The sequence below is a fragment of the Pleurodeles waltl genome, chromosome 9 (assembly GCF_031143425.1).
Source record: "Pleurodeles waltl isolate 20211129_DDA chromosome 9, aPleWal1.hap1.20221129, whole genome shotgun sequence".
In the NCBI taxonomy this organism is placed as follows: Eukaryota; Metazoa; Chordata; class Amphibia; order Caudata; family Salamandridae; genus Pleurodeles; species Pleurodeles waltl.
This window is the reverse complement of record NC_090448.1, coordinates 934248895-934263190: the sequence shown is the minus strand read 5'-3', so window position 1 is coordinate 934263190 and position 14296 is coordinate 934248895. Positions and strand designations below refer to the sequence as shown.

The 14296-nt window shown below is 44.2% G+C and overlaps 1 protein-coding gene across 2 annotated transcripts in view; it reads left to right on the top strand.

Annotated features, from left to right (window-relative positions):
* The window catches only part of SETD3 (SET domain containing 3, actin N3(tau)-histidine methyltransferase), a 387484-nt gene that overhangs the window by 128456 nt on the left and 244732 nt on the right, over window positions 1-14296 (top strand). For both annotated transcript variants that reach the window (XM_069208287.1, XM_069208286.1), the window contains exon 5: window positions 5852-5924. In XM_069208287.1, coding sequence (XP_069064388.1) covers window positions 5852-5924 — 73 coding nt within the window. The remainder of the gene's footprint in view (window positions 1-5851; window positions 5925-14296) is intronic.

The window sequence follows — 14296 nt, the reverse complement described above, 5'->3', positions numbered from 1 at the left end:
GTCTCATCATGAGGCATTACTTTCAGAACGACTCCCAAGGTTCTTTGACTCTTTCTGATAGCTTGGGGTTAACGTTTATCGCTCAGAAAAGGACCTAGTGGGTGGTAGTCATGGCATGGCCTTCACCTCACTACACCACTCCCTGAATTTCTGGACCCGCCTCTCACCTATTGGCAGTGCCTCTGTGGCCAAATTGGTACTCTTGCCGCAACTTCTCTACTTTTCACTGCCAATGATGCCTCCTAGATCCTTTTTTTCGGAGCTTGAGAAGTATGGAATCTGAGATAATCTGGAGGCCCGCTAGAAAGTGAGTGCCAATCGATCTACTATATCGGCCTACTTTGGAGGGAGACTTAACAATCCCTGACTTAGAATTGTACTTTGTGGCAGCTAAGTTGCAATGGCCTATACGAAAGCTCTTGAGAGATGGGACAGTGGAGGGCGACATGGTCAGGAAGGGCTCACAGGATATTAATATTCTGAAATATCTGTATACATCTGCACTGCAGGCTAGGACCCCAGGAAGACTCACCCATGTCGCCAAGATGTTCTGGAATCCCTATATTCAACCCGCACGCACACTGACCCCTTTATGCCCCGCAGCACCAGTATGGTTCTTACCAGCCCTAAAGAAAATCTTCTCACAGCCTATGACCCATCCCCATGGCGAGACTCTGGGCTTGAGCACTTGGGAGACTATTATAATGAAGGGACCTTGATTTCTTTCCAGGGTCTGCGAGAGACCTACAGGATCGGGGCTGGCCACTTTTTGGCATACATGGCACTTAAAATGGTCCTTGGGACAGAGCGAACCGCAGATACATTTGGGATTGCAGTGCTTCCTGTCCCACGGGACAGTCATGTATGCGGCATTGCAGAGTGACGGCCAGAATTATACAGACCACAGTAAAAAGAAATAGGATGTAGGTCTAGCAATAGGACTGATCAGCATGCAATGGTCCATGGCATTAGAGCGTGGGAAATGGTCGCCTAAAATTCACCCAATTTAATTTTCTACATCAAACTTACCTTACTCCGCCTTAACTACACAAGATGTTCCCGAAGTCCTCGCCAGTGTGCCCATGTGGTTATGCAGATGCCACATTTCTTCATATGTTATGGGAGTGCCCGCCTCTACAACGTACCTGGGAACAGGTACAAGAGCACCTCTCAGAAATAACTGATGTTCACTTGGCCTGCGGTCAGCTCCACTGTTTACTGGGAATCACGAAACGTAATAATCGCACCAAGCACTATATATGATTCGTGGACCTATCTATGACTGTGTTCAAGAGACTCTTAGCTATGGCCTGGAATGCTCCCCAGCCTCCGTCAATTGACAGTTGGCTCAAGGTGGCACATAAATGGGCCTTTGCAGAAGCAGATGCAATAGCTCAGGACTGCAGGACCCGGGGAGGCACTATCACTACTACTATAAGGGACACTTACACCCTCAAATTCCATGACCGATTACACCGACCCACGATGCGTACCGGCGACACCCTGGAGGCTGTGAGAGATCACTCTGACTGATCGCCCACTTGCTTTACACCTCCCCTACTCACCTTCCCCACGACGTTTTCTTTATCAGGTGCTTCGAGGCCAGGTTATCCCCTGCCCCTCCCAACTACCTCATACATGTCCACACTGCTCCCCCCCCCCCCCCCCCAAACCACCGCCCCCCCCAACAATAAGTGCCCCACTGTTAGATTTTATATTGAATACATACGGGGTTTCCCCATGGTCGGCCCTAGGCCATGATCATAAAACCTCCCTCTAGTCACTCAGCTGTAGTTACCGTTTCAGTTCAGGATTGATGCATTATTACCTTTCTCCAGGGTCGATATGCACCGAAACAGACTGGGATAACCCGATTTAACCATTCACTTTCAATAGCATGTGTTGTTGCTTTCTCCTGTGACGACTTCATCTTGATGCATCTTTTTGTTGTTATATGATGCACAACTGTTATGAAAATAAGGAGCAAATTCACCTCTTAATCGCTTGTTACAAATCTTTAACACTGAGAATGCATTTGTATAATGATGATTGACATAAATCTAAATAAACATATTTAAAAGAAGAAAAAATCCTTTGATTTTGATGGTGAGCCAGAAGGCTTTCCTATTCTACTAGGGATGCTGCCCAATTTCTTTCTGATTTTGCTGCCTATTGGGTCTTACAACATTTCCTGATTTTACATACCCTGTATAGCTTTACATCTAAGAGGCTTCATGACGTTTACTCTTTATTGCTTATTTGGAATTGTAATATAATCTTTCAACTTTTATTGATCTAGAACTCAGTTATTGAATTGGCTTCATTACTTAATGAGCTTTTTGACCTCGACTTTGTTAATTTAATGTACATCGAGGTGCCTTATTGAGGGGATGCATTGCCTCATGAAACTGGAGTTTAACACTATGTTCAATCCAGTAAGCTGTGATAGAACAGAATGAAGTAAATTTTGGGTTGTCTAAATTTTGGGGGTATGCTTTTGCTCCGTCACAGTTGAGATTGCAGTCTCTAAGTGTAAATTGAAGAACGCTGATAGACTGAGTAAAAATGAGAAATATGTATATGTGGTAATTTCACAGTAGACAAGGGGAAAACGAGTGGTGAAGTAAAGGTTACACCATTGTTAAAGAGGTGTACTTCCAGTTGTTTGAGATATATTTTTTTTATCACACCCGAGTGATCATTACTTTCGAGAACCTATTCTTAAATGTAACCTTGCCAGTTAAGGTCCCATTCCCATATCCTTGGCTGGCTACAGCGATTCATGTTTTCAGAATGGTCTATACGGAAGATGTTAAAATTGCAATGCTTAAGCATTTTTGTCTAAATGTGTTTTACATGTCTGACATTGTTTTTCTTGTGGCTTCTATTGTTCTAGAATCTGTCATTGAGTTAATTTTATTTAAAATAAAACTACACTGACAAGCCACAATGTGCTACCGTTCTTGAGTAAACAGTTCTCCAATCTTTTTCTTCTGGTGGAAGGTTTCACTTGTATTTTCTTTGCATTTCCCTTTTAAAATCCAATTCAGTTCATCACACGGTACAGTGACTCTGGTTCAAATGCAGTGGGCTGCATTTTTACCAGTGTAGAACGGTTTTGCTGTTCGTACATTAGTTACACACTTTTAAATGGATAGACATGTATAGGGGTGACTCTGAGGGCAAATCTTCCCTATGGGGTGGAGAGAGGGTTTTGCTACACAGGAATGCTGTGGAAGTTTGTGAACACACGCACTTATCCATTTGTGTGAATTAATGGTAATTTTTCTGACCCTTGCCCACCCTGAAAAAGGTCAATCATTACTCATATCATAGAGAGTTGTAAATCGCGAAAAACAAAAGCAAAACGTTACAAAGCACATTTGCACTTGTTCTGGTTTTTTAAGCTCTGGCGTTAGCCAAGACCTTTTGATTTTTTAATACTTATTGGTGCTTTAAGCCAGGCCTCTTTATCCATTGGCCAGTTGTTGTGTCATTTATATTTTCAGGTGCGCTTCACACCATACAGAATGGGGCAGTTTGCCACTCGACTTCAGACCTTGTGTAGCTTCACTGTGAGTGACCGCATTCTGCTGTTTCACAAACAAGGGGTACGTCTGCACTCGCAATAGTACCTTCTAGTGCTAGGGATAACTATGATAATGCTTTTTGAAACAGAAAAATATTTGGCAAGTGCCCGGCAACTCTACCAACAATAAAGTCTTACAAAAACCATTCCAAAACAAGCATTGACAAAGCCAAAATACTAGCAGCCACACCCTTTTGTCAATGTTTGTTTCACATGCAGCAATCACATGTACTTTTTGCACGTGAAAAAAGTATTCACAAAACTTCTTGGGGATTACACCTGGATTTTCAGTGGCAAAATGGACATTTTTGAGAATTCCAAATTGGGGGAAATCTGCATCTATGTGAAGTCAGGTGTAGATTTCAGACTATTTCTCAGGCCCTGGGTGCGGATATCAGTAGCTCCATCGCGTTTCCACCAGCCATGTTAGAGATCTATTGAAATCATAACTTTAAGTAACTAACAAAGGTGGAGTTATTGCAAATTGTCAGGAAGCTTAAACACAGCCTAGCTTACAGTTCTGGTAATTAGGACCGTCTGTGAGACAAATATGATAATATTTCAATGAGTTATCACACAAGGTATTAATCTGTCCTCGCGTGCAGTGTAGCAGTCAGTCTTACCTCAGTGAGTGTGGAGATTGCCATAAGAAGATGTTAAAAGGGTGGTTCACATGAACATTGTCTGCCATAGGAATACCTCGGAGGTTCCACGATAGGAAACATGCGTTTGAACTTCTTCGCTCACTTCATATAAGCCTTCAGCTTGCTTCCACCATTCAAAACGTCTAAAATGCACCTAGTTTAGGCGCCTTTTGGACGTTTTGAATGGCGGTAGGAAGTTAGGTGACCTTAAGAGGCTTTACTTGGTACACGTCGTCACATGGGCTTCCTCAATTGTTTAGAGAACAGGATTCATCTAGTGGCTTCATTGTTACGACAAACATTGAAAACATAATGATGCTGCCCATCTCTGAGTATCTCTTTATGGAAAAGCGTCCCTGCTTCCAAACTGATAGTTTTATCGCAGTGGCATGCCCTCCAAATGTGTTAACCATTGAGGCTAAAGCCTGCTCAGACGCACCACGGACTCCTGAAGCCTGAGCTTCTTTACCTGTAACCCTGAGGCCCCCGAGTTATTCCCCATCCCTTGAGAGTAGCCAAAGGTCCAAGCAAACACTCCACTACCCGGTAACCACACCCTCTGATCCGTCCACTGGCCGGGAGCCTAGAGGCTCCATACACGCAGGCAGTTACCTCTTGAAATGGACCCGCCGTTCTAGCCATGCTGAGGCCCAGCACATAGCTGAATGTCTCATGGGACACGGGCCACACAAGCTGATAACTCCCTGCTCTTTCCTCGTGTGAAGGGGCAGGTAACATTTGCTTTCACGTTTTCAGTACTTTACCATGAATTAAACGATTGCTCGGTGTTCTCTTCCTCTGTTGTTAGACAGTTTGCACTCTTTCGCCGGATGTTTACCTACACATATAAGAATATTTCTTTGGCTGCTCTACAGGATATCATAACCACTCAAAGCAAACATAACTAAACGATGCCTTCAGTGTCCTTTATGTGGGAAATACCCTTCTGTTACGCCCTGATACCATAACCAGGACCCGAACATCACATCTACTGGATAGCCCACACTCCGCTACCACAGCAGAAGAAAGAGTCAATTAGATAGAGTTCTCTACAAACAAATCATATATCCCTGATGGTTCATTTTCACTGTGTTCACAACAGAACTGCCAACTTAAAAGCAACGGCTTCCGAATATCCTGCACAATATGAGTCTTGTCTGAGAAGGAAATCTCAAAACGGGGCCAAATGAAGCCTGACTCCAGCGGCGGTGCTAGGTAGGCCAAACAAATGCCACAAAGTGCATTGTGTACATGTAACATAATTGATTAGGGTAAATCGACACAAATTAATTCAAAAGATATTTTGGTACTGCTGATATGTGTGTTATTTTTAGGCTCACAAAAGTATCCTAAGAGAATGTTCTATATTTAAGAAATGTTAACATGAAAGGGTGGTGCCCTTAAAATGTCCGGGAGTCAGAGGGGACAGTGTGCATTTTGTGTCGACCCAGCCTTCCAAACGTACAATATACAGAAATCAGTGCCTGAAAAATGAATAACACCAAATTCGTAATGTAACGTTTTGCATTAGAGGACACTTCCTTCCCGTTTTCATTATTTGTTTCAGCAAGAGCATGTAGAATAGGTAGTTTTCTAATTTTCTGTTTTCCATTTTTAGGCAGAAGAACTATTTCTTTGGGTTCCTAGAAAAATGCTGATGACTGTGGAATCAGCAAAAAATTCTGTTTTGGGTAAGAATTTGACATTGTGAGTAAAACCCACTTGGTATTAGCTATTTGAAGATAGCAGCGCTTGCTCAGTTGCTCCTCGCTTGTAAGAGTTCCTTACAGGAAATTAGACGGATGAAGCACAACTTTTCCTTAGCCTTACACTGATCATGACGTGAAAGCAGATTTTTCTACTTCACCTACGCAGGGCTGATATTTTTTATTGTTGTCGATTTAGTAGCACACCAGTTTACTAATCAAGGATTGTGCTTGTCTTTTTTTTAATGATAATTAAAATTACTACATTGGTCTTAACGCCAAAAGGGCATAAACCCAGCCATATCTAAATAAACAAAACTCTATAGTTTGTTTCATGACGGGAAACATTACTGGACTGTTAAAATATATAAACATGGCCACTTTGAGGCATGCCTGGAATGAATGGCACACTATGATAGCCAAATGAAAGGTGTTAACGATTTTTGGAAAATCTTTTTTTTTTTGGGGGGGGGAAACGATTTTAGTAATAATCTCGATTGCCCAGTAATTTCCTTTTTGATTGCTTCCATTCAGCCATTTTTCTCATAGAAAGCAGCCTTTTATTTCTTTACACGGGTTACTTCAATGATTTTCTTGTGAGAACTCTTTTGTTGGTAAGTTTATTTTATAAAAAATGTAATTAATTATTGTAATCTGGCAAAGCCATGTTAAATGACAAACATTATAGAGCTGTAATATTCTAATGAATATTTGTTTCTGCAAAAAAGATTACACAACAAATTATGTCCTTGTGAATATGAAACATAAATGAAATAATGTTATAACTGAGCAGGTTGGCTTTATACATCTGTATGATCTGTTAGATAGTTGCAAGATGGAACTAATTTCCAAGCACCATCTAGCTCTGCTAGAGCAACATCTTGTGAGAGATCTGTCGTGTGATATGTGCACCCTGGCAAGACCTCAGTAGATGTATCATTTTACAAAGACGTAGGACCAGATTTACAAAATCTTTTTTTTAAATCAGAAATTTGTTCCTGGAGAGTCGCTATGTGTTTTCAGCAAATGTTAGACTGTTTTTAGGATGGGAACCTGCAACTAATTTGGATACATATGGATATGGAAAAGGTGAATGCTTCTTCATGTGTAAATGTGATGTAAAAGTGCTTGTGCGCTATGATACCCTTTTTTCCTTCATTGGGAAATTATTTTTCCTCATGAAACAGACATCTGCTTTTAACAACCATTAATTTTATGGCTGCTACCTCCCCTTTCCTACTTAGAGAATGGATGTGCTCCTTCCTGTGAAGAGAGTGAATAACTAAGCATTTTCAGGGTGGATAACTACCAGCATGTTGTGAATGAATATATCCAAACCGGTAAGAATATGGTCCATCAACATTTTCAGGTGGACCCACCAAAATCCACCCCAATACTATACAAATCTACCAGAGAACTATAATTGCTTACATGGCAGTTAAACAGTAATAAATGAATGACCATGTGAGCATATCAAGTTAGAAAATAACAGTAAGGTATACTGTTGCGAAATCTGCTCCCAGGAGTCCAATTAAAGGTCCGAAGTGTTAGTAGTTACCTAAAGCATTCCAACCTAATACAATGGGATGTATCTTACATGACTTTGGCATATCGAGAAGAACTCGGGGGCCTGTTGGGCATTCCAGCTCCAGCCCAACAAGAGGCAGGCCTAATAATGAAGCAATCCTTCTTTGGGTGGGTGAGGGCACTTTCTTCAACAAAGCGAATGCTTTAGGTGATTACTAACATCCTGGACCTCTAATTGGACATCTGGAGCGTACAGTTCAGCATACCTTATTGTTATTTTATATGATAATAGGAGGCTGTAAACTGGACTGCCCAATCCTCCTTGTCCTTCCTCTGTAGCGAGCATATCAAGTTTGAAGCATACAATCTTACCATTCATGAGGCTTTGAATCAAGAAAGTGATTTTTCCATCTTGATTTCTACCAAAGGGTTTAAACATTTAGGGAACATCTAATTGAGCTTATTGGGAAGAATGTTCTGCCTCATTCTTTTTTAAAGTAATATTTTGGCCTGACCAAACGGACTTTGTAATTACTAAGAGAGCACATGGATCTGAAAATTGAAATGAAGATTGGTCTTGGGTCAAAATCTGTTGAACTGAAGATCACCCACATCTTGAACAAGATGGAAGCGATGATTGTCCTCAACACTGATCTGCCTCATGCTAACAAACATTTCAAATAGATCCTGAAAGAGGCAACAGAAGTTAAACTCCTGATGTTTAAAGCTACAGTGATTTCTGAAGACACACTATTCTATTCCTCCTGGCAAAAGGCAGAAAGATGATGTGCTGCTGCAGCACCAAAAATATCACTAATACAAACGGATGGTGAGCAGGACCCATGCTTTCGCCATTGCAAGCCATTCTTTGCGTGCAACATACATTGGCAGTGCGCCACTACATGAACTGTAAAACCAAATCAAGACTACCAGTATGACTAAAGTCAGTACTGTTGACTTGTATGAATGAGGTGAAAATTGGAATACATGCTTACTTTGGTGTTCTTGAGAATGTTCCATAACATCATGAAATGTCCATGCAGGTGGATGACTTAGTCATCAACAGTGAGATGAGACTGGAAGACTAATTAGTTCCTTCCATGTTGAAGAAGGCCCTCAAAGTAGGCCTACTAAATTTCATGAGTTTTTGCAAGACACATAGTGATTCTAAATATCAAATCAAATCATTAACATTTATAAAGCGCGCTACTCACCCGTGCGGGTCTCAAGGCGCTAGGGGAAAGGGGGGGGGGGGTTACTGCTGCTCGAAAAGCCAGGTTTTTAGGAGTCTCCGGAATGCGGAGTGGTCCTGGGTGGTCCTGAGGCTGGTGGGGAGGGAGTTCCAGGTCTTGGCTGCCAGGAAGGAGAAAGACCTCCCACCAGCCGTGGAGCGGCGGATGCGAGGGACGGCAGCGAGCGCGAGGCCAGAGGAAGGGAGGAGGCGGGTGGGGACGTAGAAGCTGAGGCGTCGGTTGAGGTATTCCGGTCCCTTGTTGTGGAGTATGGGGCAAATATAATATATAATATAGATGCAAATATAAGGTGGTGCCCCAAGATTCCTTTTATAGTTGGGCAATGTGGATGCAGATTCATTGGTGATCTACACAGGACATATTTAGTCCTCAACTTCAGGCAAGCCAGGTGGTGTGCTGCCAGAGAGAGAACAAACAGCTGGAGGCCACAGTAAGGAAGGCGGTGATGAAGAGGAGTGTACATGATTTAGTTTATCACTAGCTTTCAAACTCTGTTAAGTAGATACAGTTGTTTCCAGCGCAAGGAGATTCTGGATTTGACATATAATATGCCATATTCCTTTTGCAAGAAAGCAGACAACATCTTCCAGAAAGGCAGTGCCATTTCTAGTGCATGTATCAGGCCCCCTTGGTGCTGCAACCACAGCTAACAAGCAGATGTCTACCAGCCTCACTCTGCCCCTCCCTCATGTCTGCGTGACTCATGCTTCTGCTCTAATGAGCTTCCACATTTGCCAAATATACTTGATAGCTAGCTTCTGTTCGACCCAAAAGGTATTTGGGGTCCTTGGAAACATTAAAAGAAACAACAGCTCAATTAATCAATCATAGCAATTGTAAAGCACAGCACTATTACCCCTAAGGGTATCTGAGTGCTAAGGGTGCTGTGTCTCTGTCGAAAAGCAACGTTTTGAGTCTCCTTTTGAAGTCTGCCAGGGAGGGAACTCTTTGGAGGTTGAGGGGCAGGCTGTTCCAGTGCTCTGCTGCTGTGTAGGAGAAGGAGCGGCCTCCCCTGCAGTTGCGATGGATGCGGGGTGTGGTTGCCAGGTTTAGCGAGGCGGAGCGTATTTGTCTTGCTGGGACATAGAAGCTCAGTTGATGGTGGATGTAGGACAGCCCTTGGTTGTGGAGAGCCTTGTATCCGAGTGTGAGGATTTTGAATTGACATCTCTTCTGGATGGCCAGTTGAGGTTCCTGAGGTGTGGGGTGATGCTTGAGCGCTTGTGGAAGTTGAGGATGAGCCTGGCTGTGGTGTTCTATAGAGTCTGGAGTCTTTTAAGTAGGTGGGAGGACATCAGCATAGACAGCATTGCCATAGTTGAGGTGGCTGATGACCAGGGCGTGCATGACTGTCTTTCTGGTGTTGGTAGGGATCCATATGAAGCTTCAGCGGAGCATACAGAGGATGTAGAAGCAGGAGGAGGTGACAGTTTACTTGTCGATTCATGGATAGTTGGCAGTCTAGGATAATGCTGAGGTTTTGTGCATGGTCTGATGGAGGGGGCATTGGTCCGAGTCTGCTGGCCACCAGCTGTGACACCATATGGAGGTGTTCTTCTCAAAGATCAGGACTTCATTTTTGTCGGTGTTTAGTTTGAGGTAAATGTTTTTCATCCATGTTGCTATGTTGGTCATGGCGTTGTGGAAGTTGGCTTTGGGGTTGTGGGGGCCTTTGGTGAGTGAGAGGATTAGTTGAGTGTCATTGGCGTAGGAGACTATATTGAGTCTGTAGAATCTGACGATGACTGTGAGGTGGGATCATGTAGATGTTGAACAGGGTTGAACTGAGGGTGGATCCTTGGGGTATGCTGTAGGTGATGTTCTTGGGTGTAGAAGGGAAGGGAGGAAGGCAGATGCTCGGTGTATGGCCTGAGAGGAAAGAGGCGACCCACTTAAGGGCGTTTTGTTGAATGCCTATGTTGTGGAGTCTGTTGAGGAGAGTGTGGTGGGAGACTGTATCAAACACTGCGTAGAGGTCCAGAAGGATCAGAGCTGCTGACTCTCCTCAGTCGAGGAGGGTCCTGATGTCGTCCGTGGCGGCATTCAGTGTAGTCTCCTTGCTGTGGTTGGTCCAGAATCCTGATTGTGAGGTGTGGAGAAGGTGGTTTTGTTTGAGGTAGTTGGTGAGCTGTTGGTTGATGGCTTTCTTGAGCACTTTGGCTGAAAAGGGGAGCAGGGAAATCGGTCTGTAGTTTTTGAGGTCGCTGGGGCCAGCAGAGGATTTCTTTAGGCGGGGTCTGTCCTCTTAATGCTTCCATTTGTCCGGGAAGGTTGCAGTGGAGATGGAGGTGTTGATGATGCGGGTTAGTTCCGTGCTAATAGTTTTGGCTGAGAGGTTGAAAAGTCGTGGGGGCAAGGGTTGGTGGGTGCCCCAGAGTGGATGGATGACATGATGGCTGCAGTGGTCTGAGTGGTAACCGAGGACCAGGAGGTTATCTTCTGGCTAGTGTTTGCTGCTTGAGAGATGTTGTCTAAGCTGGAGGTGGAGTGTTGGGGGTTGAAATTGTTGTATATGATGGTGCTCTTGCTGTGGAAGCAGTCTGAGAGGGTGTCGCAGAGTTCCTGGGATGCATGGATGGTGCTCTGTGGCTATCAGGTTAGAGAATTCCTTGATGATTCTGAAGAGTTCTTTCGTGTGGTTGGCTGCGGTGTCGAAGCGGGCAGGGATTTCTGTTCTTTTTGCTGCCTTGATGTGGTTGTTGTTGTTGAGGGCTGCCTTATAGTCTGCTCTGTTGGAGGGGTCCTTGCTCACGGAAATTGTTTCTCGAGTCAGTGGCAGTTGCATTTGAAGTTTCTGAGCTCCGGAGTGTACCATCTCACTGTTTTGGAGGCGGTGTTGGTTTTAGCTGCTTTCAACTGGGTTAATGTCGGCGGATTTGGTGATCGAGGTAGTGAAGTTTTGGACGGCCTGGTTGAGGTGGAGATCTGGCTTGGGTTGCGCGGTGCCTAGGACCTGTGCCCATAGAGTCTCAGTTACCTTCCCCCAGCTGCGGTGGGGGATGCTGAGGTGCTTGGAGGTGGTGTGCTGGGAATTGGAGATGGTAAACTGAACAATGACGTGGTCGCTCCAGGTGAGTTCAGTCACGTAGGTGAATTTGATTCTGTCGCTAGAAGTGTAGACGACGTCAAGTGTGTGTCCGGCTTTGTGCGTGGGGTTTGTGACCAGTTTGGTGTGGCCGATGTTGCGGAGGTTCTCTGAGGGAAGTGAAGTTGGAGTCGTTGGGGTGGTTAAGATGGAAATTGTGATTGCCAAGTAGGACGTAGTGCAGGGAGTCGATGGTGAGTGGGCGATGAGTGACGCAGAAGGCTGGGCATTTTCCCGGGGCTCAGCTTGCAAGGGTGCCTCCCATCATAGTGTTGGCATCGGTCTGGAGTTGGAAGTTGATGTGCTACATGAGGGGCTTGGGTCATCGTCGGTGATGGTGCATTGAATGGTTTCCTTGAAGATGATGGTGATACCCGTGCCATGTTTGTTGATGCGGTCTTGATGTATTATCTTGTAGCTGTCAAGGGTGTCCATGCCGATGTCAGGATTTGAGGAGGGTGTTAGCCATGTTTCTGTGATGAAGGCGACATCGGGTTGTGGATAGTGATGGTGTCCCAGATTTTCGGGGCGTGTTTGCAAAAGAAGCGGGCTCAGGAATGCAGGCGGAGCTGTCGCAGTCAGGCTCAGGAATGCATGCGGAACTGTCAGCAGCAGGCTGGAGGGCAGTGGAGAGGCTGGTAAGCTGTGACTGGCCCAATAGGTAAATAAATGATTAAAGCTGTGGTTGCCATAATACAACATGGACCCTTTTCATATTAGACCCTAAGCAGCACAGGTTACCTTTTTAGATCTATCAGACTATCCACAGCGGCTCAGTCATGCTTGCCTGGTGTGGGCTACCAGATGGTACAGCACGGTACAGACTTACTGATGGGGGGGGGGGCAATTCGTAGCAACCTCCTTTCCTATGGCATAGAAGGGCAGTGTGCTGCTACTATAATAACCTGATGTGACTTGCCGTACATCTCTCCATAACACACCACTCTTATCAGGAATGGCACCAAGGATCAAGCAAACATGGCTGGTACACCTTTTTCAAACGAGGATGGAGCACGTGGCTGCTAAACGCGTCAATATAGCCTTTGATTTCCTTTTGCAGAGCAGCATTTGAATAGATAAGGCAAGCAGTCTTTTAATCATCGTGGGCCAGTGCTTTATTTGGCTTCCTGTACAACCACCGCCGTAAATAGGCCACACGAGGCACCCTTCAGTACAGGGTTAGCCGAAGAGATTAAAGGCAGCACGGGCGTGATGTAGATTGGTTATTGCTGCCGGGATAAAATAGTAATTTGCCCCTCAAATTGAATACTTCTGATAAGCTTTGATTTACTGCACACCAAAATGCATGTTTCAGTTATTGTAGCAGTTCACACTAAGAGGTTTAGAAAGCAAAATATAAACGAGCTGAATACTTCAAGTTATAAACACAGTGCCAGCATAAATAATTAGTCATAATAATAGAGCAGAGAAACAAAGGCCTTTCATCCCTGTGTGGAAACTTAACGTAGTCCACAAGATGCTGGGAAGCCCTCTACTGCCTGCTTGGACCTCTCTCCCCCTCAAGCACCACGGTCAGCAAACAGGGAGGCAGCGCTGGGCCATGGCAGCTTCCACAATTCCATCTGCGAGCTTCCAAATCCCTCACCCACACTTCAGTGCTTAAATAACTCGAAGCTTTGATTCTATCTAATTCTGGCATTTTCTAGCTATGTTATCAGTACTTGGCTGCTCTGTCCTTCTCCAGCCTTTGTTTTCATTCCATCTTCTCCCTGTACTCTCGTTCTCAAGGTTGAGACGGAGTCTTCTACACAAACAAGCTTGAAAATAATATCATGAACTTTTCCACAATGTTTGGGAGGGGGTTTCAACAGGCATTACACTCATCTACACTGCTCAAGCTAATTAACCCCTCGCGTCACAATGTCTTCCGCACCTTTCCCTATACTGAACACTCCACCCCTTAGATGAGCGTGATGCATGTTGAAACGGATATCATTTACTTTGACATTCCGCTAGCTAGGTTGCTACTAATACTGGTCAATGTTATTCTAAGCGCCTGCATCTTTAGTATGAAGCTGCTTTGTGCATACATATAGTCTACATAGTATAGTCATTTGCGTAACACAATCAATCAATAACCAAATTAGCTGTTGTAACACTATAGCTAGCGTCTTAATAGCTCCTAGTGCCCAGCCTAAGAAGATGTCATACCAATGATGCTCAGTTATTTGCTGGATGCATGAAGCAGTGTGCATAAGCTGTTTAGCGTCTATGGTCATCAGTATGGCTGTATCCTTGGTGTATTTAGCTGCCATATCAAATTTAGCAAAGGTAACTTGTGCGTAGTGCCTGATTGCCTCTTATCTGGGTAGCTTAACAGCAAGCAAGATGTTCCACTTTAACTGCGCACACATTTGCATCTGTAATTTGGTTATGGTGAACTTAGTCGGTCGGTACAAGATGTGAGTGCTTATGTCAATAATACTGGAAATATTGCGCATACACATTACTTGCTCTCCGGTGGTTTGTAT